The sequence below is a fragment of the Anas acuta genome, chromosome 3, assembly GCF_963932015.1.
Source record: "Anas acuta chromosome 3, bAnaAcu1.1, whole genome shotgun sequence".
NCBI lineage: Eukaryota > Metazoa > Chordata > Aves > Anseriformes > Anatidae > Anas > Anas acuta.
This window is the reverse complement of record NC_088981.1, coordinates 29607015-29633978: the sequence shown is the minus strand read 5'-3', so window position 1 is coordinate 29633978 and position 26964 is coordinate 29607015. Positions and strand designations below refer to the sequence as shown.

General features: G+C 41.3%; 2 protein-coding genes across 2 annotated transcripts; one reads left to right on the top strand and one right to left on the bottom strand.

Annotated features, from left to right (window-relative positions):
• The first annotated feature begins 1185 nt into the window (after nucleotides 1–1185).
• Nucleotides 1186–17712, top strand: LOC137852931 (kinesin-like protein KIF28). Its single transcript, XM_068675085.1, has 14 exons — nucleotides 1186–1326; nucleotides 2457–4117; nucleotides 5053–5107; nucleotides 5490–5613; nucleotides 6636–6780; nucleotides 8879–8997; nucleotides 9730–9837; nucleotides 11567–11841; nucleotides 12748–12882; nucleotides 13518–13684; nucleotides 14041–14147; nucleotides 14965–15115; nucleotides 15351–15676; nucleotides 17554–17712. The coding sequence occupies exons 2-14, from the start codon at nucleotides 4000–4002 to the stop codon at nucleotides 17710–17712; spliced, it is 1989 nt and encodes a 662-aa protein (XP_068531186.1). The 5' UTR covers nucleotides 1186–1326; nucleotides 2457–3999.
• On the bottom strand, nucleotides 17514–26777 carry SCCPDH (saccharopine dehydrogenase (putative)). The gene is made up of 12 exons (XM_068676384.1): nucleotides 26477–26777; nucleotides 26229–26341; nucleotides 25650–25730; nucleotides 24988–25117; nucleotides 23440–23489; nucleotides 22778–22908; nucleotides 22152–22269; nucleotides 20897–21016; nucleotides 20737–20793; nucleotides 20106–20217; nucleotides 19482–19563; nucleotides 17514–19013 (listed from the first exon to the last, which is right to left on the bottom strand). The coding sequence occupies exons 1-12, from the start codon at nucleotides 26691–26693 to the stop codon at nucleotides 18908–18910; spliced, it is 1317 nt and encodes a 438-aa protein (XP_068532485.1). The 5' UTR covers nucleotides 26694–26777; the 3' UTR covers nucleotides 17514–18907.
• Between the last annotated feature and the right edge of the window lie 187 nt (nucleotides 26778–26964).

Genomic DNA, 26964 nt, shown 5'->3' with positions numbered 1-26964 from the left:
AGTGTTAAAAAGTGTACATTCACAGCCAAAAGTGTTTAAGACTATTTTAAAAAATCTTATTCAAAATCTATTATCAGTAAATATTTTTTGTGTGTTTACAGATTGCAGCTGTCAGTCCAGCAGACATCTGTTATGAAGAAACTTTGTCAACATTACGGTATGCTGAAAGGTATACTTCTATAATTTTTTCCTTTCTGGTCTAGGTGCAAATTGCAGGCAGATGCTGGGCAACATGAGAAAAAATACCAATTCTAAGTGATCAGCAGCTCAGGATGAAGGAAAAGTTAATCTGTGAATAAGCAAGAGCGGCGTAGTAAGAGTTTATTCTTATTCGTGAATGGCTTATATTTTTAAAAAACTGAATTGTTTGGCAAGGGAACTATTTTTCCCTGGGTCTCTCTTCTGAAGGAGAAGGCTCCTGCTCTCCTCCTTCGCTTTCTCAGGCTCAGGAGAGATAATCTCTCACTTTGTAGTCCTTTCACTGGGGAAGTCCTTTCACTGTTAATCCCCGTATCAATTCCTTCTTACTCCAGCTCCCACAAGAAAAGGTCAGGCAGTTACACGTCCCTTATCCCGAAGCAGACCGTGGCTCAGGGACATTGCATCTGCAGCATCCTGGCTGCCGGCAGGTGTCAGGAGCAGGAGATTTAATGTTCTCAGCACCAGTTCAGTTCTGCAAGGAGCTGAATTGCTTTCATGTGCTGATGAGTGCCATGCATCTGAGCCAGCTCCTTGTGGGAGCAGCTGGAGTCCACCTGTGTATTTGCCAGCAGACCTGTGGTGCCCGTGTTTACTGGGAAAGAAGTCCCTCTTTGGGGTATCCTGTCCCTCATTGCCCCACACACTGGAGGCACTGCAGCTGTGGCAGTGGGTGCAGGTTAGGGTAAGATGGAAAAGATGGGCAAAATCAAACTGGGCTGTGATTGCTGTAGCAGTACAAGAGTACAAGAGAGGACATCAAATGCTTTCAGCCCTGGGGCAAAGTTTCTGCAGGATTTTTTTTTTTTTTTTTTTTTAACTTCTGAAGTTTCAGAGCTGCATGGGATATTTCTGAATAGGGAAAAGAACAAAAGAGGAAAAAAAAGTAGTCATGTCTGACAGAAAATCTTGTCCATTGCTGAGATGGTGTTACAGCTTTTTTTTTTTTTTTTTTTTTCCTTTTATGTGTTTTCATATTGAAAAGGACAAAAAAGATCAGGAACAAAGCAGTGGTAAATGCAAGTCCTGCTGAGAAGCTTATACGAGAACTCAAAGCTGAAAATAACAAGCTGTTGTCCAGACTGGCTGGGCCCGGGAGCACAGGGAGATCAATAGCTGATGAAACACGTATGTATTTCAGCATAAATGAATAACAAGTAGATTTGGAGTTTCCAAAACATTATCAGGAGGCCTTTTTGGTAGTCTGTGACATTGGAGCAGTACGATGGAAATGCAGCTGAGCTATGTCCACAGGTGAATTTCTTACAAAGTGGGTGGCAGGGGTAATCAAGGCATTGTATAAAATATTGACCCTGGTACACCAGTCCCAAGTATTTCAAAATCACAAGCTCTTGTGGGAGGAAGAGAGGACGGAGGAGTGTTGGAGACCTGCAGTAACCCTGCCCAGCCCTGACGGGAGCACGTGGGTGCTCAGGACTCCATCTGCCCCTGAGATGAGGAATGCAAGAACTGAGACTACTGGGAACGTTGTCCCAGATGGGCAGCCCCACAAGGTGGATGTTCTTCCTTCATTGCCAGCTCACCCTCTGCTTTATTTAGACACTTAAGCATTGCTGTGTTTCTGTCTGTTGATATGTGTGTAGTATCTGATAGTAGTGAATTGGGATTTTTTTCTTTTTTTTTTCCCCCCCCAGATATTTTCAAAACAGATGCTGCTTTTAAAAAGTTAAAAAAAAAAAAAAAAAAAGGCACTTTGAGAAACAGTTTTTGTTTCATTTATGCATTTGCAGCATTGGTCTGGGCAAATCTGGTCGCTCAGTCAGACCCCTTATCAAGTGTTGATGGTTTGCTCAAGGTAAAAGATCAAAGCAAGTCTAAGTAAGGACACAGCAGGCAGGAGTGAAAAAATATTTACACTTTAAGGAATATTATAACAAGATGAGTGTGGACAAACATCAGAGCTGAAGGAAGAGGTAGAAACGTGCAATTGGCTAGTATTTGCATATTCCTTTGAAGAGGATTCAGCCGAGTCAACTCTTGTGCACGTACTGGGCACAGAATATTTTAGTGATCCCCTGTTGGTTAGAAGAGGAGAAGGAAAACTACAGCTTAATTTCCAGTTCAGGATGGGGATAGCAAACCCCATGCCACCTTACAAGGTTCGGGGAGTAAGGGCTTGCTCTGCAAGAGGCCAGGCCACTTCCCAGTGTGCTGCCACCGTGCTGCCAGTCCTCATCTCTCTGGGGCTTGCTGTTTCACAGGTGTATGCCCTGGATAACGCTGTCTCTCTTCAGCAGAGCTGCGACTGCTGGCCGAGAGCGAGGGGTGGATGCGGAGCACGCAGGAGGCGTGGGAGGCTCGCCTGGAGGAAGCCCGGCAGGAGTGGGAGCAGCAGTACGCTGCCGTCACCCAGGCCAGTCTCCCAGCAGTGGGCATCGTGGTTGAGCCCAGATGCCTCAACCTCTGCTCTTTGAGTCTGATGTTTTCCCTTTCTTGCAATCTTTAAGATTCGTTGCTTGCACGCATCTCTGACAGCAGTTCCCTGACACAACACTCACAGGGCTTTTAAGCTTGGGTGAAGTGGTGATAATGCAGTCCTCTGTTAAGGGTCCACAATGTCATACTGATTCTCGCTTGAGTTTAGATAACAGAATATTCTGTCTGCTTCTACCGTCAATGTATATTATAGTTTCTTGGATTTATTTTGTGGCTATAAGAAATTATTACTGAAATAAAACGTTTTTTTTTTTTTTTTTTTTTCCTTTTAGTTTTGGGCATGTTTCTGAAAGCAACCCACGCTGACATGAATTCTGTAGCCAGACAGAAGCCTTTCAGTAGGAGGCTGTGGCATGTAAAAGCCAGGGAGTCAGGGAGGGGCTGCTGCGGGAGAAGAGGACCTAGCGGTGCTGTGATTAACAACTTGTTCAGCACCTTTTGCAGAAAGGCTGTACGCAGCTCTCCTCCCTGCTGCTCTTCACGAGCCATTCCTGCACTCCTTGCAGGTAGCTGCCACCCAATAACAGCAAGGGGAAGCCCAGATTGCAGCTATCATACTTGTATGCTATCAGTGCTATATTGAAAAGCATTCATCTGTGTGTGTAGATAGCACACGTAAGTAAAGGCATCTGGGGAATTGTTTCCCATTTCTCCAGTCAATCCTACTCTGTTCCCTGCTGTTGGTTCCCAGTCTGCTTTGTCAGACTGCTTCTAGCTGCGTGGAGTAAAGTCTCTGCTCAGACCATGCCTCAGTCTTTGGGACCCCAGTGCTGACAAGATTGCTGTTATTTTGCTGTAACAAATAATACCTATAATAGCATAAGCTGTTCATTTTTGCAGAAAGCAGCTCTGGGGATAATTCCAAACGAATAGTTCTTTCTTAGTATTTTGTTGCATGGAATAGAGCTGAGTTTTGCTAAGACATGAGTTATGAGCTTCATGCACAAAATTGAATGCAGTTCCTCGTATTAATCTCACTGAAGGTTATGTGGAGGTTAACATCATCCTGAGATGCGTGATTTGAAATTGTAACTGAAACATTAAACCAAACCTTTTTTCATCACTTTTTTTTTCAAATCATCTGCAGAGTTCCCATGCATTTCTGATAAACCAGAATGCATTTTTAGAAATTGGAGACTGTGAATGTGTTTCAGAATGCAATCTCCTGTTGAGCATTTGGCATTTTGATTTTTTTTTTTTTTTTAGGATGTTCTTATGCAAACTGCTGTATGGTCATGATCTATCTTGTACACACACACACACAAAACAAACAAACAAACAAACAAACAAACAACAAACACCTCTTTGTATAATATTAGCTGTTATTTCAGGCATCCCACTGAAATGACATATTTCTCAATTCTTGCTCAGGAGAGGCGGATGATGGAAACGTTCCCTTATCTCCTGAATATCAATGAAGATCCACAGCTCTCATGGGTTCTCAAGCATTTCATTCAGGATGGTAAATATATTTTAAAGTCCTGAAGACAACATATAAATAGTGCTTTCTGTAATTTAACACTGACATATCAGAACTGCTGTTGCACTAGGTTGCTCAGCCATGTGAGTCATGATTACCTTATTTTTTTTCCTTAAGCACTTACCCACTTTTACCACTTTTAAACGTGCTCCTCTTGTTTGAGATCAGAGTAGGCTGAAGAATTATACTGTGAGAGTTGTTTCTATTGCAAAAAATGCTAAGATACAATGGAATAATAAGTCACATGCAATAGAAAAAGAAGTCATAAGAAATACCCAGGTCTTCTGTCAGCCATTTCTTCCCTGAAAATTGTTGGCTTGAAAATGTGAACTCTTGCAAGCTGATGATCTCACACTATCCACATTCCTCCTTACTGCCTGAACATCTCACCCCTCCTCTGCAGGTTGTGCTTTGCTGGTTTTCCACCACTGACTGACTGAGTGCTGCAATTAACAGAAATGGGAATAGAGTTGTAGATCTGGTACCCTGTTGCACACAGGTTATTTACTCTGGATGATTTTCTCTGCCATCTACTTGCTGGTAATGGATCCCCGGACTTTCTGGGGTCTCCCACATACAGTTCGAATTATTTATGTGTGCAATCCCAGAGGCCACACAGAATAAATCCTTTTTGTTTCTCAGGATCCAGAGTCCTGTCTTTCTAAAGAGAAAGTAACTGATTATATTGTCATTTTCAAGTAGCAGCACTAATGTGAAAGGCTAGTGCTAAGCTGTACTGTGGGGTTTAGCTGCCCGGCACGGTAAAGCCACCACATAAGCAGAGCTCAACATAGTGATTCAAAGGAGAAAAAGTAAAAAGTAATGCAAAAACTTTAGCACTGTATACCTGTTGGTGTGCAAAGCACATATAATTTATACAGGAAAATGCCTATTTATTTATTTATTTATTTTTAAAGGTACTTGTGATGTTGGTCAATCAACCTCAAATGCTATAGTCCTAAGAGGTCTGGGGTAAGTACATCAATTTGTAGAAAACAAGATGTCTGCTTTTTTGATCTTCATGTTGTTTGGAGTTGTTTAATTTTAATTAGTTTTCAATTAAAGGAATTGCATAAACTGCATAAACACGGGTTATGATTATTTTGAGCTTTTTATGGTATCTGCTAAGGGAAAGGTTAAAAAGTATAACTGATAAGCTTTTACGTTTCTAGAAACTGCCATTCTGGTAGTGGCATAAACTTGAAGTCAGACTGTGGCAACTGCCTCTTGAATGGCACCCTAAACTTAATGAATGGCAGCTTAAACTTGTCTTTGAAATTATGATTTAATGTTCTATGATGGTTCTCAAATTAAAAACAAAAAGTGAATCACAAGAAAATTGAACATCTTTCAGCATTTCGGACAAACACGCTACGTTTACGAATGCTGATGGCAAAGTTACCCTAGCACCACGAGATATGTGCAAGGTCGTTGTGAATGGTGTGCCCATCACAGGGAAAACAAAGCTGCAGCACTTGGTGAGTATTTTCTTGGAGCATAAAACAAAACCCTGAAAGAAAAAAAACATTCTAAATCTTCAGTTTGCTCACTGTGTCCTCAGGCAGAATCTTGTGTCTAAGGGAAAACAAATTTGATATAATGTATTTTTTTTGTAATGTAATGTATTGTCATGTAATTAATAATAATAAAAAAATCCATCCATCTAAAGGAGCAAGCTCCTACCCCAGATTTTGACCCCACAGCTGGGCTCAAAATCTCTGTTCAGCCTCAGAATGATTTGTAGTACAGATGTGGATAACCTGTGTGCCTTTATTACTGAAATGTTAAGCAATTGGTTCTGTTTTTATCCAGTTAGCCCAAAATAATGCATGTGAGTCTGTACTGGGAATACAACGGGCCAGAATTAAAGGACACCAAATGAATCTTAGCAAGGTCCATGTTTGTCCCAAACAAAGGTGTAGTTAATCAGTCCTTCTTGCCAGAAGACACTGGGGAAATGATAACTGCATTACTTTGCTTCAGAGAGGATGTAGATTTTTCTTTCACGAAGGAGAAATCCACTGAGGGACGCAATGTAGAGGGATCACTTCCCAGAAAAGCAGCAGCTCTGCAGTTTGCCTGGAATGTGTACTCCTCCTTGGAAATCTGTCCCTGAGGGACAGCACCGCAGATGGGATACTGGGATGGATGGGTCTTTTTTCTGAGCCAGTGTGTCTGCTTTTATATTCTGGTATTGAGCAGGTTTCTCTTCCTGACAGATGAGGCAAAACTGATCTGGTGATCAGCTTCTCCTCATGCTGGCTGCTGTGCCAATGGCAGCGGTGATTTTCAGGTCTCTCAGCTGCAACTACCGTGGTGGGTTTAGGTCACCCTTTGTCAACTCCCTCCTTGTCCATGGGAGCACACAGGTCCTCTCCTCTCAAGCACTTCTCTTTAAAGTCTTGCCAGCTTGTGTAGTGTTTGCAAACACTTCACCCTTTGGTGACCCTTGCCATGCTGTACCCATGACTTCAGCAGCATCCTGTGTCTAACCTTTCAGGATCGTGTTATTTTGGGATCAAACAGTGCTTACCTGTATGTTGGGCCACCTGCAGAACGAACAGAGGAGGACCTTAGCCGATATGACTACGACTTCTTTCAGTCTGAGTTGGCAGCAGCAGAAGGTTTCAGTGTGGATAAACTTGGTAAGCACCACTGCTTGGGCACTGGGTGATGCTTTTCTGTTGGGACTGATGTTTTGTCACACCCTGAATCATATGCACACACCTTCCAAATCTGCCTTATTCTTTTGCAGTTCGCACGTTGTTCTTGCTGGGGGTTGGAGGCTGTGCAGTTCCTTATGAGAAAGCAGCCATGAGTCAGAAAAATTGCTTCATATCTATCTAATACTATAGAAAGAGAAATGCTTTTTAATTTTTTGAAATTACTATATGAGTTAATGTGCTATTTCAAGAAACCAAGGGTGTGTCTGTTAGCTGTTATATATGTCAGCTTACTTATACTGCCATGTTGATAAACAGTAAAATGTGCGTTTGCTCTGCGTCTCAGATTGAGCAGCCTGACAGCTGAAGGTCTGGATAATTATTTTGGGTTGTATTACACACAGATCCAATTCTTACCATAGTTTCCTTTTTATTTTTTTTTTTTTATTTTTATTTCTTTAGTGCTAGAACTGCTTCTTATATTTAAAAAAAAAAAAAAAAAAGTGAGCAGTACTGATGAGATTACATGAGATCAGATTACTTTTAATAATGCAGGAGCACTCCAGATGAGAAGGTGGCTCAGGACTGCACGCTGCACAGCACACGCAGTCAGCGCTGCCTTCCACAGCACATTTTATTGTCTGAGTAGCTTCTCCCAGAGAAGGCTCTTCCAGGCAGGATCACCAGATGTACACTGAAATAGTCTTTCCCTTTGTTTTTAACATTGCTCCATTAACTCTCTATGCTGGATTTTTTGTTGGATGTGTGATCGCATTAGGTAATAGTACAAAATATAATGTTAAATATTCTTTTGCTGTCATCCAAACCACTCCCCTTGCTCCCCTAAAATTTGCTCCTTTTTAATTTTTTTCATCTACTTATATTTTTCTCTTTGTACATTGGAGAAATGCTACCCTCCAGTACTTTTATTAAAATTACTTTTTTTTTGAAGTTCACTTTCCTGACATTTTTTAATGTGATCAGTCCAGTGAGCAAAATGTTTAGTTGGTAAATATAACATAGACAATCCTGGGTCCTGGGAATATGTCATGTAGATCTTTTGCTTTCAGATACTTATTATTCGTAAAGAACTTGGGGGTTTGTGCATTGTTTTTGAATTGTGTGCTAATCTGCAAGGCCATTTTGAGTTCCTAAATGGCCCTGACAGTTTCATCTTTTGAATCACTCTATCCCTCTAGAAATGTTCACTAATTTACAGAATGGCAGAGCGGTGACTGTAATCACACCACTGCCTTCAGGCATTTGTCTGAGGTCCAGCTGATCACCTGCGGCGAGCATCTCAGGGAGTGCTGAGGGCACCCAGAGGACTGGGCCTACAGGCCTGAACCTCGGTAGCATTGCCTCACTCCTGTGGGGAGGGATGCAGCGAATATGCACCTCAGCACTTGTGTGTAAAGAGCTGTTCTGGTACCCAAGCACACATTCTCTGTCTTAATAAATACATAAATAAATAAAATTATTCAGCTGACGTTCAGTTGCATCACCAAAATCTGTAGGTGTTCGGAACGGGCTGAGCCAGTTCTCCAAATATACCTAATTGTGTCTGCTTCAAATCCAGATGTTATGTCCATGTTTTTTCATCCTGGATTGCCCTGCAAAACCTGAATTCCTAAGAAATTGCAGTCCCCACCTGCAGACAGCAGGGAATTAATGACTGAACAGTGAAACTCTGTTCTAAGGAGTACCACAGTGGACTCTGACATCGAGTCCTGTAACAGTTTGGGGGAAATCCTTCACACATCAGACAGGACAGAAGCTCCCTGCTTGACATCCACTTTCTAATCTGATCAATTTGTCAGTCCGATTTTGAAAGAAAGGTGAAGTAGGCTGCTGTGAGCAAAGCATGTGTTTCTGCTGCTGTTCTTCCTGTGCTGCCCTCTCCCATGGGATGAGAGCAGGTTGCGTGCCGCCCACCCAGCTCAGAGCAGGAGAGCGGCAAGGGCCAGAAGCATTAAATCGTATTTTGGCAGTCAATGAGTACCCCCCTAAAGCTACCCACAGGTCAGGTGGCAGCCTGTTTACCCCTTCTCTTTGCCCCCTGGCACACCGCTTCGGGAAGGCGCTGCGGGCAGCGGGGAGGGCAGAGCAGACCCCAGCGTCCTGGCGGCGTTCCACGATTACATCAAGTTGATGCCGCTGGTGGCGGAGGCGAATCAGATGAGCCAGGAGCTGAAGAAGGTGAGTAAGGTTTCCCCAACTTCTGCGGGTTGGACTCGTTTGGTACATTTTTGAGTGTAAATAGAAATAACTGTAAGAGCATTTGCCAGTGCTCTCACTCTTCCTAGCGCCCCACTCCTTTTGCTTTCCCCAGTCTCCCTCACCATCCGGCAGGCAGAGAGAAGAGGAGATGGGGGGAACGTGAATTTGGGAATGTGAGCCACAAACGGAGTATCAGGGTAGTTGCACTGTATAAATACACAAACAGTGGCTGCCATGGTGTTTTCAAGGGGATGAAAAGTCCAAGAAAGGAGAATTCCTCCTCAGCCAAGTTCCATAATTTAGGAATAATGAGATAGATTTCCCTTGGATCAAGATGCGATTTCCCAGCATTTTAACTAACTAACTTCTGGAGAAGTTTCCTGAAGGAAAAATGGAAATAAACTTGTTAGGATAAGGATTCTCCTTTCTCTGTGCACCCTGGTGGGAGAGTATGGTGCCAGTATGGTGACAGTGAGGTATGTAAAGGAAGCCTCATTCTTTCCAAAATTTGAAATATTGGGAATGTCAAGTCCTAGACACTGCAGGAAGATTGCTATGAGAATTTCTTCTATAAGCAGGTTCATATATATATATATATATATACACACACATATCTATATAATTTTTCCTCTTATATGAAAATATTGCCAAATTATGTAGCAAAAGGTGTCTTGGATTGGAATGTGTTTAAGAAACTTTATTAATTAATAGGAGCTCAAATTTGAACTGAAGGTGAAGAACCTAGCCTTATCGGACTCCAGAGGCCATGACCTACAAAAGGAAATAACAGTAAAAGTGACACATGCAACGACAAATCAGGTAAGAAGGGCTCACGTGTTAACAGCAGGCTTTAGGAGAAGATAAGAAAGATGCAGGCCGTGTGCTCATTCTCAAGCCAGACATGTTGAATCCTTGCAATGGCTGTCTCTGCTGTGTCTTAACAGACCCGCGCCCTTCTTTTACTCTTCCACTCTTCGATGCCATTTTTGTGTGCCTCCTTACATGAAATGCACTCCTAGCCCATGGATCTGTTCACCTCTAAAAAGGAACCCATGTGCTGCTTGTTCACAGGACGGCCATGCTCCTGGGTAGCTTCTGGCACGGACAGGAGATCCTTGAGGTGTATTCTTTCTGCCCCTTGAGGACTGTGTGTGCCTTAGCATTTGGGTGCAGTTAGCTACCTTCAGACACATTCTGTCACTGAACATCACAGCAGGGATGCACCTGGTGAAGTAAAGCAGGCGTGTGTGATGTCAACAAGTGCAGGGGGAGGCTGCCGGAGAACCTCTCTGCAACAAGTCAGCTTCAGTCGCATGTGGTGGCTCCGTCACTGACACCTCCTTAGGTGCTGCTGCTCCCTTGCAGCTGATCTCTGGCTGCTTAGCAACAAAGCTTCGCCTTTTAAATAATGGAGGAGAGATCTTTAGCTCTCCCTTCCGAAACCAGAGATTTTTCTACAACTGCTTGTTACCATTGTATTTGAAATATTTGAGAGTGCTACTGTTGGACAAAGAAAAATGATTTTACATTTTCACTTCATATATTTAATAGTGCCGTTTAGACACACTCTAATTTGTAAATTGTTGGTTTACAGGAGCACTTTATGATGTAATTTATCCTCATTTTGCCATCATTGATGTCCATTAGTCTTTGAAACCATTGCAGCTGCAACCTAAGATGCCATTATATTTTTTTGTGAAAGCGTTTCCATTTGTTCTTGTATAAATCTGGCATGTGCAAAGCTTAGGCCATAGATATGAGCCCCTTATGTGCTCTTTAAAAACAGTGATGGAACCAGGAGAAGGAACCTCAGGAACCAACCAGAGTAATTTCTTTAGATTTAGTGGTATTTTCTCAGCTGCTGGTTGTAATAACAAATTATATTAAAGCTGAAAACAGTGGAAACTAAGATCAAAGGAAGACTATCGTAATGCAGAAGAAGCAAATTAATAAGCAATATTGGGCTGGGATGAAATGAAGGAATGAAAGTGAAAGGTAGTTGTGTTCTAATAAATCCCTTGAATCCCCATTCTGCCTGATCTTTCTTAGGAGCAGTCTTAAGCCTCACGCTTCTTTGTTACAGGTGAATGCTCCAAACACCAGTCAGTAACACAAACCTTCTCTTTCTATTGTGTTTGTATAAACTTTGAGATAGCTTAGTCAGAATAGTTTATTGTATATTTTAAATATGAAATTCTAAGAGCTGCAAATTATTTCAGTTGATATGAAAGGCTGAAAGAACTGAATTTCATTTGTTTTAGAGAAGAGGTGACCACATCAGCCTGCACATAAAGGATTGTTGTAAAGAGGATGATGACCAGTAATCCTCCACAGCCCCTTAAGAAATAAGTCAACAGTCTTTATCGAAAAGGAAGTTAAAATTAAAGTATATCTCTCCGGCAGGTTGTGCAGCACAGGGTAGTTTTTTCAGTAATTTCAGAGGTGACTCCAAGTTTATTCGACCATTCCTCACGATGGAGAGGTGCTTTACTGTTCTCCTTGTCCGTGATTGCCCAACTTCATCACTTCTCCTTTGCCTCCTCCATAGGTGTGGGTATGGTCGAAGGCCAAGTTCATTAATAGGAAGTTCCTAATGGAGGAACTTTACCAGCGTTTTCTGGAAGGGGAGAACACGGACGTGAACCAGGACAGCGATCCGTTCTGGGACCCGGTGGAGGTTGTCCATGTGGGATCTGCTCACGTTTGGCTGCAGGCACTGGCGTACTGCATGAAGCTGGAGGAGCAGACCGAGCTGCTGAACTCCGAAGGGCTGGAGGAAGCTGTCCTGCTGATCGACCTGTCTCCATGCTCCAGCGATGGGAGGTAAATATCCACTGCCTCTGTACTGGAGAGCTGTCAGTCGTTCCTTGTCAAAGGAACTGGGGAGCTTCACCTGTTGAAATGTGTGACTGGGAGTGAAGGCTGGCCGTACTGAGCAAAATGTGGGAGACATTCAGAGATCTCACTGCTGAAACTGGGAGTGGGCATCAGCTCCAGATTATTAGACAACACCAAGGGGCAGTCCGTCCCCACTTCTGCCTGTGCTAGAGTCCTCTGGAGGGAGGGCCCCAGAACTGTTTTTCGCACTCTCAGCCCTGCTGACTGACAGCTCTGTCCCTGTCCCCAGCTGGAGCTGGCAGCTCACAGAGGGACAGTCAGAGCTGAGCAGTCTTCTTCCTTCAGTTTCTGCAACGGGGTCGATATATCAGCAGTTCCTGCGCCTGTTCCTCAGGCCCTTTCTTTATACCTGCAGATCTTTGTAGGCTGGAAGTATCACAGTAAGTTTCTTTTAGCTGAGTAATGTTGCCATCAACATAGATAGAAGCTTCTTCATCTGATGGAGAAAATAATTATACTGCAAAATGGATTCAGGTTAGTCCTTCTCTGTTTTGAATGGTTCCTGCATCCGTATTGTCTTTCTGGACTCCTTTGTTTTCTCTTTCAAGCATAGCTGTTTTCTGTATACTAACATATGATAATGAAGGTCACATAGCCTCTGTCCTCACTTGGGGATGTGCAGAGGAAGAAAAAACTAAAACCAGCACACTAGTTGTCACATAAAACTGTCATTTCATTTGCCAGTAATTATTAATTATCAAAATGTTTAAGTCACACAAACAGCAGCTCTCCTCTCTGATCCCAGCGTCCTCCTCATTTCTGTTATCACCCTGTGATGATGTTGATTGAGGACCAGGGTCAAATTTGCATCGCTGTTCTTTCTGTTTGCAGACTCTTTGGGGAGGACGATATGGTCATTGATCCGCTGGAGCTGCTGGGGCGAAGGGTTGATTTCCAGATTCACGTTGCAGAGTGCCTTGGTGTCAAATGGTTGCGGGATGCTGCGGGAAGAGGCATTCAGATAGGGTATTGTGTTGCACCAACTCCCTGCTTCCTCAGAACAAGCCTGTTTTGTGCTCCTGGTGAAACTTAGAGCAGGTTTAGCCTTGCTTCTGTGGAAGTCATGAGCCTGCATAAACCATTATCTCTTTTGCTGGGGCCTTTAAGCTGCAGCAAGAATTTAACCTTGGATCTCTGAAACTGCAGAGAGATATGCAGTGTTGGCCTAAAAATATCCCTCCCATTTTTAAAAGGTCCGTGTTGAGCAAGGATTTACATGACTTCATTTGTTATCCTCAAAGATACGGGTGGAGCTGGAGAAATGCCCCATGGATTACTGAATAGGCAGAAAGCTGGAAGTCTCAGAATAAAAAATGGAGTTATGAATATTTTAAAGCTTTTTGTGCGTATTTGACAGCTTCCCACACTGCTGCTGTCAACAGAATAAGTACTAAAAATTAATAAAGTACAGTAATATTTTCACATGTCCTGTGGGTGCTGAATGACTGCATAAAGCACTTTATTGAGCAGGAAAGAACAGCTGACCTTGAAATGCTGCAGTATTTGTTTCTGCTCAACTTTTGTGTGTGTTTAAATAGAGACATTTTCAGAGACTGAATTGGCTTTTAATTATTTTTTACGCTTGCGTTTTTTGTCTTTAGGTATAGAGTTTATGATCTTCCACGGTCTTTATACACAAAACCTGTCTGGAAAAATGTGAATCCGAAGATAGAAGAAACAGTCCATTTCTCAGCTCTAAATGCATCCTATGAATTTTTGAATTATTTACAGAAAAATGCTTTAATTGTTGATTTGTGGGGACTTCAAGGTATTTCTTCCTGAAATTTTCACTTTTGAAAGTCTTATATTACATATTTTATGTTCTTCTTCAGTGATGGTTGGTAGATAGAATCAAACTGTATTGTCCATCATTACGGAAACAAAAACATTCAGAATGTGAAAAACAGTTAGTGGTTTCATGGTATAATTTTAAAATGAGCATGCTGGCTCTCAGCTTGGTTGAAGTGCTAAGGAAAAGGCTATTTCTGCCTTGAATTCAGAGTTTAAAAATAGGCTGTGTTTGTTTTCACCTTAAGTAATGTACACAGTGTACAATAAGGGCACCAGTAGCAAAGAGCAGTGATGGCTGAGTCCTGACCATACTTTGCCTTTCCTTTGCTGCAGAAGGTTGCGTGGAGATGGACTACTCCCTGGATGGTCTTTTGCTCACAAGTGAGGGCACTGTTGTGGTTGATAATCACAAAGCTTTGACTGCAAGCAATGCTGGTCTGGTAAGTGAACATGGATTACCGATAACTACATTCCGACAAACCCACTTGATTTTCATGGGAATATGTAATGAGCGAAGGCTGCAGGGAAACGTCGAATTAAGCACAGTGCTGCATCTGAGCCCAAAGCACTCCTTGTGTACTGCTCTGAAGCACTGTAATGGATGACAGAGCCTGGCTGGGGTGTAACACAGCTGCAGGATGCAAGTGCTGAGCAGCTCTGTACACATTTGCTGGAGCACCACAGTGAGGTGCTTCCATTGTAAATGTTTCTTGACCTTGGCAGCTTATTTAATTACATTAGAGAGTAAAAGATTATAAAAGCAATGAAAGCAGTTAAGTGATTTCTACAGGTGCATGTGTGCTCACACACATTTCAGTACAATTGTTTTATATATATATATATGTATATATTTCTGTATGTGTCTAAATACATGTACAGCTCTGTGTATGCATGCATATACACACATACGGAAAGAGATAGTAAAGCTAAAGCACTGCCCCTGATACTTGCAGAAATTCTCTTACCACTTTTGCTGATGAAATACCATGACAACAGGCCGGCGAACATTGGCTTGGCAGCTGGGGAAATAATAAATGAATGTTTGTTTAAAGGACTAATAAAACTGTAAGGAAAGAAAAAATATCCATCTGAAGCCATAGAAAAGTTTGTTTTCAAAATTCAATAACATGAAGAATGTAACGGTTCCATTTCCCCATTGGGAATATCCATTTATCTGCTTAGAAGTGTTTTTCATAGATGGGAATCAGTAAGGATTCGGTGATAATTATCTGAACTGCAGTTTTGTAACAAATACAGGATGCAGGTAACGAGGTGCCTGAACTGTACCGGAAGCTGCTGCAGATGGAACAAGAGACAGAGCTGCTGAGAGAGGTCAACAGAGCTTTAAGAGAAGAAAACGTCCTTCTTAAAGACAAACTAAAGAAATGGGACACAGGACACCACGAAAGTCAGTGCTCATCACAAACTGTCTCAGTATCTCATGCTTTTGCTACAGTTCTCCCTTACCAGTACTGCCCTAGGACATAGGCTCTACAGAAAGTTAATTTATATCCCCCTGACTTTTTCTCCTCTGACAAAGGGAATTAGCCTGCCATTTCCAATGACAATAAATTCAAGATAGATATATATATATTTAATTTTTTTTAGTTTATTAATAAAAAAAAATGTCTCTTGCATTTTAGAGAAGAAAGCTGAGTCACCTACCAAGGCAATGAAGATCATGAAACAGCCTTTGGGAGAAACTGAAGAGATGTGCAGCCATCGGACCAGCTGCGATGCAGAATTTGCTAAGGCCCTTAAAATCTTCTATCAAAACATGAATGTGGTCAGACAGCAATTCCTCCAGCTGAAGCAGTCCAGGCCACCGGTAGGTAAAGTTTTTACAATTTTTTACGAAGTTTTTGCAAGTTTAAGCATCAGAGGCCACTTTTCTAAGGAATTTTGTCCTAGCTTTAGGAATCTGAAACTGGAGGTTTCAGAACTGGAGATTCATGGAATCACAGGATGGGTATGGCTGGGCTACAGTTGGTTTCTTATCATGGAGTTTTCCAGGTGTTTCGCATGGGACCAGAGGTACTGCCAAGACCTGCAGACTGTGTGCAGTCAGACATGCCAAGTTTGAACACTAGAGTTCAACAGCCTCACTCAGGTGGGCATGTTGCTACAGAAGTGCCTGCTTATCAGGGAAGCCATACTTTAACCAGGCCTGTTGTTAGGTATTTGGCTGGATGTCTACATAGTGCTTCATGGGAGTTAGCTTGTCATCATCTTCTTTATACGGTTTCTTCAGGATGTCTCTTTTTTTTTTTTTTTTTTTTTTTAATTTACATAAGAAGTTGTACTTCAGGCTCTGACAACTTTAAGTAAGCAGTAACTCTTCAGCACAAAACTACCCTCTAGAACACAAGTCAGATTTGTCAGGAGTGTGATGCAAATGGGCTTTTAGACGTGGTTGGCTTGGTATTCAGGAAGTCTTCTAGATTGCTTGGCAACGTAGCCATTTTTTACTGAAGCTGGCAAGGAGACTTGATGGCATATGTAGGCTTTCATGGTGCGACCTTTTCATGAGGGCTCTAGCTCTTCCTGTTACTGCTCAATAGCCCAATTTCTTGCCAGCAACACTGAACACTTTTGATTTTTTCTGACTCTGTGTAACCTTAAGTTATACAGGGTAAGCAAGTCTCCTCAACTGGTTTATCATTTTCCTGTTTTCAGTGTTTACGGTTTTTCTGCAGGGAAAAAGTTAGAAACATATAAACATCATTTTGTTTTGGCTTCTTATGTATTTGGCCTAAAATGCAGCTCATAGTTGGAGTGCTGTCCCCAGCCTCTAGCAGACATTTGAAACAGCCTGTATTCAGTACTGTAAATCTGCATATGTAAAAGCAGGCTTGGACATTTGTTTCTTTAGGAAGCATTTATAAAGACCTTCTAGGCTGTAGGGCTGTTGTGAACTGTTACTGCCTAGGTCAGGGAGAAAAGCATCAATAACCTAATGTAATTCCTTTCCACTATCTCAGCTGAAGAAAAGGCTGCTCTTTGTATGGTTGGGAGCAGGGAACAAAACAAACTCTAACACGGCCCCGTATTTAATATTGTAAGTGCAGCAGTTCTAGCATCCGAGTTAAGAGTAGCCCAACAAATACTTCAGGCCCAACTGTATTAAAGAACTGTGTATTATGTTTCCTGTGCAGATGGAAGTTGGTAGCTGTTTACTGTTTCCTCTTACGCTGGCCTAATCCTTAGCCTACAGAACCATAATGCATTTTTAGTATAACTGTTGTGGGGATGCAGATCCAAGTTTTAATTCTCAGAATAAGAGACTAATTATAAAGCAAATGTAGTTCTCCCGATCTTGGTATTTGTTTTCTGAAATTGAAGAACTAAACTGTCTATCAACAAAGGTATGAGATGCTTACAGGCTATACATTTCTAAAACCCGCTGCTTAATTTCTGGTTATCCCGTAGCATGATGATTGGTGGTTATCTCAAGGACAAAAGATGCTGTCAAATCACAAGATCTCTTTTGTGCATACATGAAAAATTCATTGCCACTTAGTTAAAGGTAGCTGTGAAGTAAGCTGTGGTTTGTGCCCAGTCTTACGCCCTCAGATGTTGGTGCAATTCATCTGGCCTGGAGGAAGAGCAGAGCTGCCTTCCCAAGCACATCCTTCCTGTTGTGATGCATGTTATTCTCCTTGGCAAAAGAACATAAAATTATGACACTAATTTTAGTTTTTGAGGCTGTGGTTTATTCTAGCCTCCCCTTTTATTCAGTTACTGCTGTAGTTAAACCCATGAGACCTTCAGGTATTCTTTGCTGTTTAAGTAAAAAAATGACATGGTTGTTCAGCCCAACTCATTTATTTTATTATGTTTTAGCAGGAAGATAATTTGCAGGTACTGCGTCTTTTTACAGAGAGACAATCACAGATGATAAGTGATTTTGGAAAACAACTTGAGTCAACCATTTACAAGCTGAAAAGTGATGTTGCTCTTATAGTTAAGAAGAAGCGGGAATACACAGCACATAGCAAATCTTGAGGATTCCCTCCAAGGAAGGCATCGAAGTGCAAAGTGAGTTTTCAGTTTGTCTGTAAGTTCTATCACAAGCATTTTATATACACCATAGTTTAAAGCTAATGTTATACCCATTCCCTCAGCTTTGTTTATGATATCAGCCTCTAAAAATCGCTCATTGCAAATCTGTTTCACACTAAGACAAGAAATGAAGTTTTTCAGAAATACTATGTTCATCTGTAGCAATGCTCTGATCTCAGCAAGCTGTAACAGTGGGAAAAAAAGCTGTTATATTACTAAATGCAGATGTATTAGAAAAAAAAAATCGTTTGCTAGATGTATTATCATTCAACCACAGAGACACCTGAAAGGTAACTTAATATTTACAAACAAATACGGCATTTGTTTCAACAGTTTAGAAGTAGTTTAACTTCCTACAGTTACTATACTGACAAGGCTGCTACATAGTCACTTTGTAAATGCATTGTTTTTGACACTGCTTTGTGTACTGCATGTATTATACTAGAATGACTTGTTCTCAGTTGAAAGGATGAAATGGCAACTGGTCTTCAGCTAGCTCTATATTACAACATGGGTTTTCTCTTTTTTAGTATGCCTCGCAACAGGCAAGCTGGTAGGACTGAAAGTCAACACTATGTGTCTACTTAAGTACAGTCAACTGATCTTCATAATAACCCACCAAAAGGACAAAACTACTCCTTAAACCTTAAAAAAAAAAAGACTACTCGGATTTGACTATGGGTACTAAGCCTTTAAAAATAAGAACACCAAAAGGTAACCATGCCTATCCCAAACAGGCATGAGGAATAACTAGTGGTTTTGTCTGCTAAGGCACTTGGTATCCAGGGCCTGCCTGCTTCAAATAGTTGTGGTGAGAAGGTTGTGGTTAATTGCAGATTGAATTATGTAGTAACTTAAAATTTAGGCTGCTGTTCTCCTACTTAAGGTGAAAAAGATTAAACAATGTTCTAGAACTAGTACCCAATAAATTACTGATTTAATACATTCATGAATTAAAATCAGTATCCTGTGTGGTTTTTTTTCACTATAGCATTTGTTATTATACTTTTTAGCATATTTTTTCTGCTGTAAACAACAGCACAATGAAACTTTTTTATGCTCAGGCTTCTACAGCCAAATGAACTTTATTGGAATTAGACACAGGTAAGATGTTAGTTCATACAGTTATGTCTTGATGTCAGACTTCAGGCTGGCTAATGACAGAGAACTCAACACCACGACTGTTGAGGCGCTCAATCAGCTTTGTTTTAGAGAAAGCAGCTCCTGGAGAATACACACCACCTCTGTTAACAAGAATTGAAAGAGGAAAAACATTAGTGGTACAGTGACCAAATACTGTCTTTATCTGAAGTAAAAAATATGTTTCCCTGGCTAGGAAAGAAAAAGCCACTTTGTGCCAGATGGAGCATGTGAGCAAGCTGGTTACATTTAGAGGCTCATTTCTGCATGTAGCAAACTCAATAAAAATTTTCCATAGCTGAAAATATAGATACTGGTGCAGTGGATACTGCAAAAACATAACTAAAACCTGTAATTACATCCTTTCAAGATGAAAGGCAGATGAAGAGTAAGTGACTTTACCATGATAAACTATCTCCCTCGCATAACAAGGATCATGTTTAATAGCACTGCCATTTGAGTGAGGTAAGAATGCAATCGACAGGGTTATAGAGAATCTGTATTTTCAAAGAGAAACATGCATACAATAGCTGTAATGGAAATCAGTATGTTCTGCATAGGAAAATACTCACTGTTTAGGCAGGTAAGCTGTATCTTCCAGAAGAGCTAAGGCTGCTTGAACCATCGCAATTGGAGTTGCAACATAGCCTGGTTCTGATGAAAACCAAACATACAGGGTGTTGAAACACAAAATTCACGTTTCTAATTTTAATCTTTTTTACGTCATACTGAAGAATAATCAAACAAACAAAAAGCTTTCTCCATTTAAGATTAGTTTTTTTTTTTTGAAGTGGTTATCATCCTAAATAGATAAAAGTCCTTAAGAACTAAGGTGAACAGAGATCTGCCTCAAATATAAGCCTATAACCACACAACAACTGTGAGTTATCACCGCTAAGTGACAACAAGCTCTTCACTATAGCAAGAGCTTTGCTTATCTGTGCTTAAAAGACTTTTTGATGTGATGCTGTCAGTATCTGGCTACATATATTGTTATTTGAAGTAGCAACAGCTCATTAACTCCCTTCTGAATGTACATTCTTGCTGTCTCCAAAACTGTTCAAAAAGCAGGTTACAATGCATGCTGGTACGTAAGATAATAGTCCGTAAAGGCTGCGGGTTTAGTAGATGGTAGTGGAACCATAACCGTGTATCAGGGTAGGAAATGTGATGCAGTTAGCTGCTAACATACGTACCCGGTCCTTTCACTTGAGTGCAAATCTTTACATTTGGTTTGCCGTTCGCTGGATTCTGCCCCTCACTGTAACCCTCGCCAAAAAAGGTCATTGTGAAGGAGGTTTCATCCATCTGTAGTGGACAAGGCATGAAGCGTGGTCACCAAAACAGTAACTCACTTCTTTAAACAAACAGAAGTAGTAAATGCAAGCGTTACGCCAAATGCTGTGATACATCTAAACATGAAAGCAGTAATTCTGAGTCATTGCTAAAAAGGTACAATCCCAGTTACATAATCATTTAACTTTACTGGAACAGTTAGTTACAGCCCTAAAGTCCAATTATTCTTTCATTGCGTTTGGGCTTGAGTTTTTGCTACTTGATCTATCATCACTCTTGACATCTATGTTGTGAGCCATTCATGTGAATACATCAGACCTAGAACTATGATCCACTTTTTCTTGTATCAGTTCCACATACTTTTAATGACTTAATAACAGAAGGCATCATTACTTAAATATTCACAGGTATACGCAGTGTGCATTTAAAAATTATTTATTTCTTGGAGACTAAGTGGTAGACCACAGCTTACTATTCTACCATTACCCCAACAAACTTCTTCAATAACTAGAATGGAAAGCAGTCAGTTACCTGTTTCTGGGTTGGTCCTTTCTTTGTGAAACGTCCAGCAGAGAAAAATTCCGGATACTATATAAATGAGAGGGAAAAGGAAAACAACACAAACAACTCACATTAACGTAAAGTAAAAAAGCCTCCAAGCACTTAATTCTTTTGTGTTTTGAACACTTACTTTTGTCAGAAGTTTTCTTCCAAAGCTAAATTTCACAAGAAGAAGAAATAAAATGCCCGCAATCATCAGCTTCACAACAGAGCTAAGACCGCCTATATTCACATAAGCACCATACTGTACCTAAGACAAAAACATATTTTCAGTGGTAGAATTTACATCAAAATTTTCTAGTAGATTCATTTTTAAAAATGCAGGATGCAAGTTTTTAATACAACATAGAGCTATTCACAGTAGACTTTAAACAGCTGAGTTCTAAACAACTCCTTGAATAACACTTGACTTTATAATTCATTATGAGAAAGCAATGTAACTACAGAATGGAGATGGAGAGAGTATGGTAAACAACAGTGGAAAACTTAAAAGTTGTTTTCTCGTATTTGATTTCAGGCTTCTTTCCCAAGATACTCCTTTCCTTCTTGCTGTGTTTTAATTTAAGAGAAACCAAGGCCTTGCATTACAATTCTGGAATAGCAACAACAAAACCTTCTTATTAATAGTTCCAAGTATATTTTTAGAGCACTGTCTCCTTCAACCCTAACTGATGCCAGCGATTCTGCACAGCTGTTATATCATCTGTTAGTGCTGGTCTCCTCTCAGGGAACCATGGAAAACAGTAACTATATATCCTTCTCACCACCAACACACTTCATGTTGCCTTCACTCTGTTCCCCAAAGACTGAAGCATAAAAGAAGTTTCCAAATACAAATGAGCAGCATATAATTTATCTATGACAAAGTTTAGTACATGATACCAACCTGTCTATTGTTACATAGACTACATTTATGATGCCTTGAAAATTTTCGTTGATATAACAAAAAAGCCTCTGCACAGGTGCAAAACTGCCTTTACAGTTTCCTAAAAGCATGAAGCCCACTTTTCAAACACTTCTGTAACCCAAAGCCAAACCCAAAATTTCTTACAAACACATACCCAGAAATCAGACAGCATAAAAACCCTACAAGACTCTCAGAACTATTCTTTCTAGGAGCAGAAAGCAAGCTCATCAGACAGGATATCACACAGTATGAAACAGGCCTGGGCATGCAGAAGAACCTGGACCATGTAAGGTCAAGCAGCTTCCAAAAGATAATCAAGAGAACAAGCCTCTTTCTTTACACAAGCAAAAGCTCATTATTATTTATATAACTGCAGAAACCCTGGAACACAGATCTACATAAAGAACTATTATTACATATAGGAGGGATTTGCTGTAAAATAAAATAAAGACATACTACACTAGTAGCAGTGACTTACCGGTGTTTCCTGCAGCTGTGTGTGCAAATAACGCTGAGACCGTTTCACAACAGAAACATCAGATCCCATGAATGGAATAGCATACTGTTTGAATTCCTGACTGTAGAACACAAATCCTCTGCAAATGGAAAAAACATTCACAAAAAAAAACACATTCAAAACTTCATGCAAACAAAGAAATCAATCATAGCAGTGCTATCAATACTGTCTTTCTTTCAAGCATTTTTATGACATTATCTCTTTTCACTGAAACTAATTCAATGATTCAAATTTATCCTTGGCTCAACTTGAAATTCCATGAACTATGGTCAGGATAAATATGATAATCAAAATAATATTCTCATATTTGTTTTTTCCATTCTACATTCATCACTTCTGAAATAAAAGTTTGCCGTGCCACTAAGTCTTTTAGAACACACTAACTGAGAGACATGGTAAATGCTAACATTATTTTTCAGTGAAGTATGAACATATCTTCAATTTTACCAGACAAGTGTGTGCATGTGTAGATTTTCCTGAAGTCTTAAATGTATATTTTTAGCATTTAATAATATGCTAACATTCTATAAAAATAAATCCTGGAACTGTTAGAAAACAGCTTGTTTCACATTTTAAGCTTTTTATACCTTCTCTTAAGTTTTGCACCAACTACAGGAACAGGGGCATATCCTATCTTTTTTCGAAGCTTCTTCAGGTTGTCTTGATCTGCGAGGCCATAAACAGCAGACTTCCAAGTCCCATCATGTATACAAGCACCCTGGTAAAATACCATGAAACAATAATTAATGCAGTTAAGGCTTTAAATATTATTTTAACGATGACTTCGGAATTATTACGTTACAAAATTATTACACAAAGGTATTCTGATTACATGCACTATCAAGTATCTCAAAACAACCCCAATGAATAGCAACAAAAAAATAGCCAAAATATTAGGATTACTGGCAACACGCTTACATATCCACTACAGTTTGTGTACAAGTGCTTACCACATCTCTGTGCAAATCAACTGCAAAACCTAAATATTTCTTGAAACTGCTTAATACAACAAATTTTCTGTCAGCCCATGCAAGCAAACCTTACAAAAGGGTAAGTATCCTTGGCATACTTTTTAATTAGCTTCTAAAGAATAAAATATTATATTATATAATATATATTAGCTTCTAAAGAATACAGACTCATTGTGAAGGAACTGGCACAGCTTGTTCTGCATTAACGTAACAACAGTTACTCAAACCGGCTACGCTGATGTCATCACAAGTTCCCATGATGGTATAAAGCAACTAACCTCAGGTCCAGATTTCACATTCAGGAAACTTTCGACAGCAGTTAAGGTACCTTGAAAAGAGGAGAAAACATTAATTACTTGGGATATACACTCAGGTTAATTCACATAGCCAGAGGACACTCTGGCAGCCTCAAATGGCAGATTACTGACATCGCTAGCGGACAGGACAGAGACACATCTTTATCTCAAAGTAAACTAAGATTAAGATCTGGAGCTTTTTTTGTTAGCAAATAATAATTTCATACACAAAGTACTTCAGTAACGGTCATTAAACTTATCTTGAGTCATTAAATGCTACAGTTGTTTTATCTAGTTAATAAGATCATGTAAATAATAAATCAAAAGAGGAAAAGAATATTAAAAGCCATATTTAGATTTCCCTAAAGTTTTGAGATAAAGGACAACATCGGCTGTGAAACATAGATGAATTAAGAGAGCTTGGTAGCTCTTATTACAAAAAAAAAAATAAATAAATTTAAAAAAAAGAGCAGAAACACTCAACATATTCTAAAACAAAGTTTGCTTAGTTGTGGTGAACAGCAAAAGAAAACAACTCCAAATTCCGCTTTGTTTTACTTTGCTCAGTTCCTTCTGAGCTTATAAACTGTTCCTGTAAGGGCAGATTTAAACATAACGAGCAACTGGATAGACAGGTGATAATACCAGAAAGTCAAAATAGGAAGAGATAAAAGACATCTTTATTCAAAACAAGTATCAGACATCAAATTATAAGCTTATGAACAACCAGATACTCATTTTCATGCCTCTCCTTCTCTCTCTCTAATCAGATCCTTTTATAGATTTAGTTTTATTAAACTGAAAGTTGATGACATGTTCCAATATCAAGCATGTAATAGCAATTTTAATAGAATATTAGAGGCAAAACATTTGGATTCTCTTACTGGCCCTTCCAGTTACAAAGTCAGAATTGATGAGTAAAGTACCCTTGTGTGGGATTAGGATCAAGAACTCCTTGCAGAGAATTAAATCATTTTACATCTTTTCTCAAAATATATTTATATTTATTTATATTTATATATTCTCTGAGTTACTGTCCAGCTGCTCTTGACATAAAAGGCACTGTAAGACACTACTGTCTGTACAACAGCTGCTCAGTACTGGAGGTGGAGAAACAAAACCTATGAAACCTGATCCTCCACTGATTTGCAGTCCCTTCCCTACAGCCATCCTGTCCCCACCGTCTCTTCCGTACAATACTCTCACTGCACAAGAGAAGTATGCTGCAGCTTGCCCACGGATGCCCACACACTGGCTGAGCAGTCCACTTGCAACAAACAAACCTCTCAGTGAGCAGCATCACCTTGAATCTCACCTCTACCTGAACACCAATTTGCTTGAATCTAATGGAACGTGATTTAGATTTTCTTTTTTATCTGTCTACCAGATTTGGTTGAAATTAGTTAGCTGGTAAAGGCAGACAAAAAGACAAACTGAAGAAAGCTTGCCACAAGCATTTGTTTTAGGAAACCAGATGAAAAGCATAATCTGTGTGTCTTTTTCAGCATAAAGTCATGTTAAGAAAGTCACCTTTCAACTTGTCTCTGGTGTACAGTACTCCCATATCAGCTGGTATAGAGTCAAAGCCACAGCTTCCAATGACATATACTCCCTTCTCAGCGGCTTTTTCATTGTATTTCAGGTACATTCCTTCCAGAAACTAAAACACAATCAGAACAGATATTTTAGGCAGATACCATATTTGGCAATATCCAGTATTGACCATCAGTACTTTATTCTCAAATCACAGCAGCCTACATACTTCAAATTAGTTATATTTATATCATTATATACATTATATTTATTATATAAATTATTTATATACATCTTTAAGACAGATGTGTATCATTTGTCTTTTATGGTATGAAAATGTCACAGCAGTGGGGGAAAAAAAAAAAAAAAAAGAAAAAGTGATCTATCCAAAATTCCTACCTTGAATCACAACTGAGACATAAAGAGAATTTAAAAATGTTGGATTTCCAGAAAGAACCTGGGGGGCTCTTGTCTAAGAGTGAGAAAACTATACAAATACTACACGTTCACACATACTAAAGTTAATGCATCTTCAAACTGCACATCAGGAGGCAGAACTTGTCTGCACGTTCAAAAACGCTAGCAGAAACATAAAACTTCCTAACCAAATACTTTAAGAGAGCCTTAAGGTAAGGTAGCATTTTTCAGATGTCACGTACCTGGGGCTCTCCACTGATGTCAATGCAGCTCGCACCATTTTCAACACAAGCTTTCACGACGGGCTCTCCAAAAAATCTATACTGTAGAAGGAAACAAACAGCACACGTAACAAAATAACCCCCCCACACAACTCACCCAACCTGCTTCATCTAGTGTGTATCTACCAGATAAGGAAGCGCTTAATAGCTATTGATTTTTCTAAGTGGGGCAAATGCAATAGTCTTGCCTTCTGGGGGGAGGTGAGGGCTGGTGCAGCAGAGCAAACTTCATCACTGATAAAGGAGATTGCTGCACAAACCACTCCACCATATCCCTCTCCAAAGATAAGATCGCCAAAGCTGGTTTAATATCTTCTTATCTCAATGTATGCTTTTTGCATTTGCATTACCTGCATATTCTCTGCTTAACTAACTCCGCAGGCCCTGCCATTATCTAACTTCCAGCTCGCGTACTTTGATCTGCTCTGAACGAGCCGGAACCATCGTCGGCCAGGGCCTCGGCACAGAGCTCCGCGGGTTTCTCTTCCAACCCTTCTTTTTAAAAAAAGGGGCGAGGAGGCGCGGCGGGGGAGCACTCACCGGGCCCACGCAGTTGAGCACCAGCCGCGTCTGCCTCGCCATGGCGGCCAGCGAGCTCGGGTCGCCCACATCGCACAGCAGCACGCCGACCTCCGGCCCCAGCGCCGCCTTCCCTGCGCACCGGAGAGGCCGTCACCGCCGGCACCGCGGCCACGGGGCCCTCCCCGAGCCCCTCGGCCGCTCCCAGCGGAGGAGCCGCCGCCGCCCCCCCCCGCCCCCAGCCCCCGGCCCCAAGCCGCGGCGCGTACCCAGCCTCTCGGCCGCCTGCTCCAGCACCTCCTGCAGCTTGGTGCGGCTCCGCCCGGCCACGGCCCAGCGCAGGGCGCCGCGCAGCTCCCCGCTGCTGGCCGCCCGCGCCACCTCCTCCACCACGAACTGCCCGGTGAAGCCGCTGGCGCCGAACACCACCAGCTCGTACTGACGCTGCTCCCCCGCCCCGCCGCCGCTGCTGCCGCCCGCCGCCATGTCGAGGGCAGCGCCCGAGCCCCAACCCCAGCCGCCGCTCTGCGGGGCCGCTCCGCGCCTGGCAGCGGCCGGCACCGCCTGGCGCCGCCCCCGCCCCGCCCGCTGGGCGGCCGTTAGGGCCGGTACCCAACCCGCGCGGGCTGAGGGGGCGAGGGGCGTTTGGTGCCCTGGTGGCCCCCTCGGGGGGTGGGGGGAGTGGAAGCGCAGCGGGGTGCGGCTGAGGAGGCTTAGGGACCAGGGGGTTAAGCAGAGATGGCTGTGGAGAGGCTGC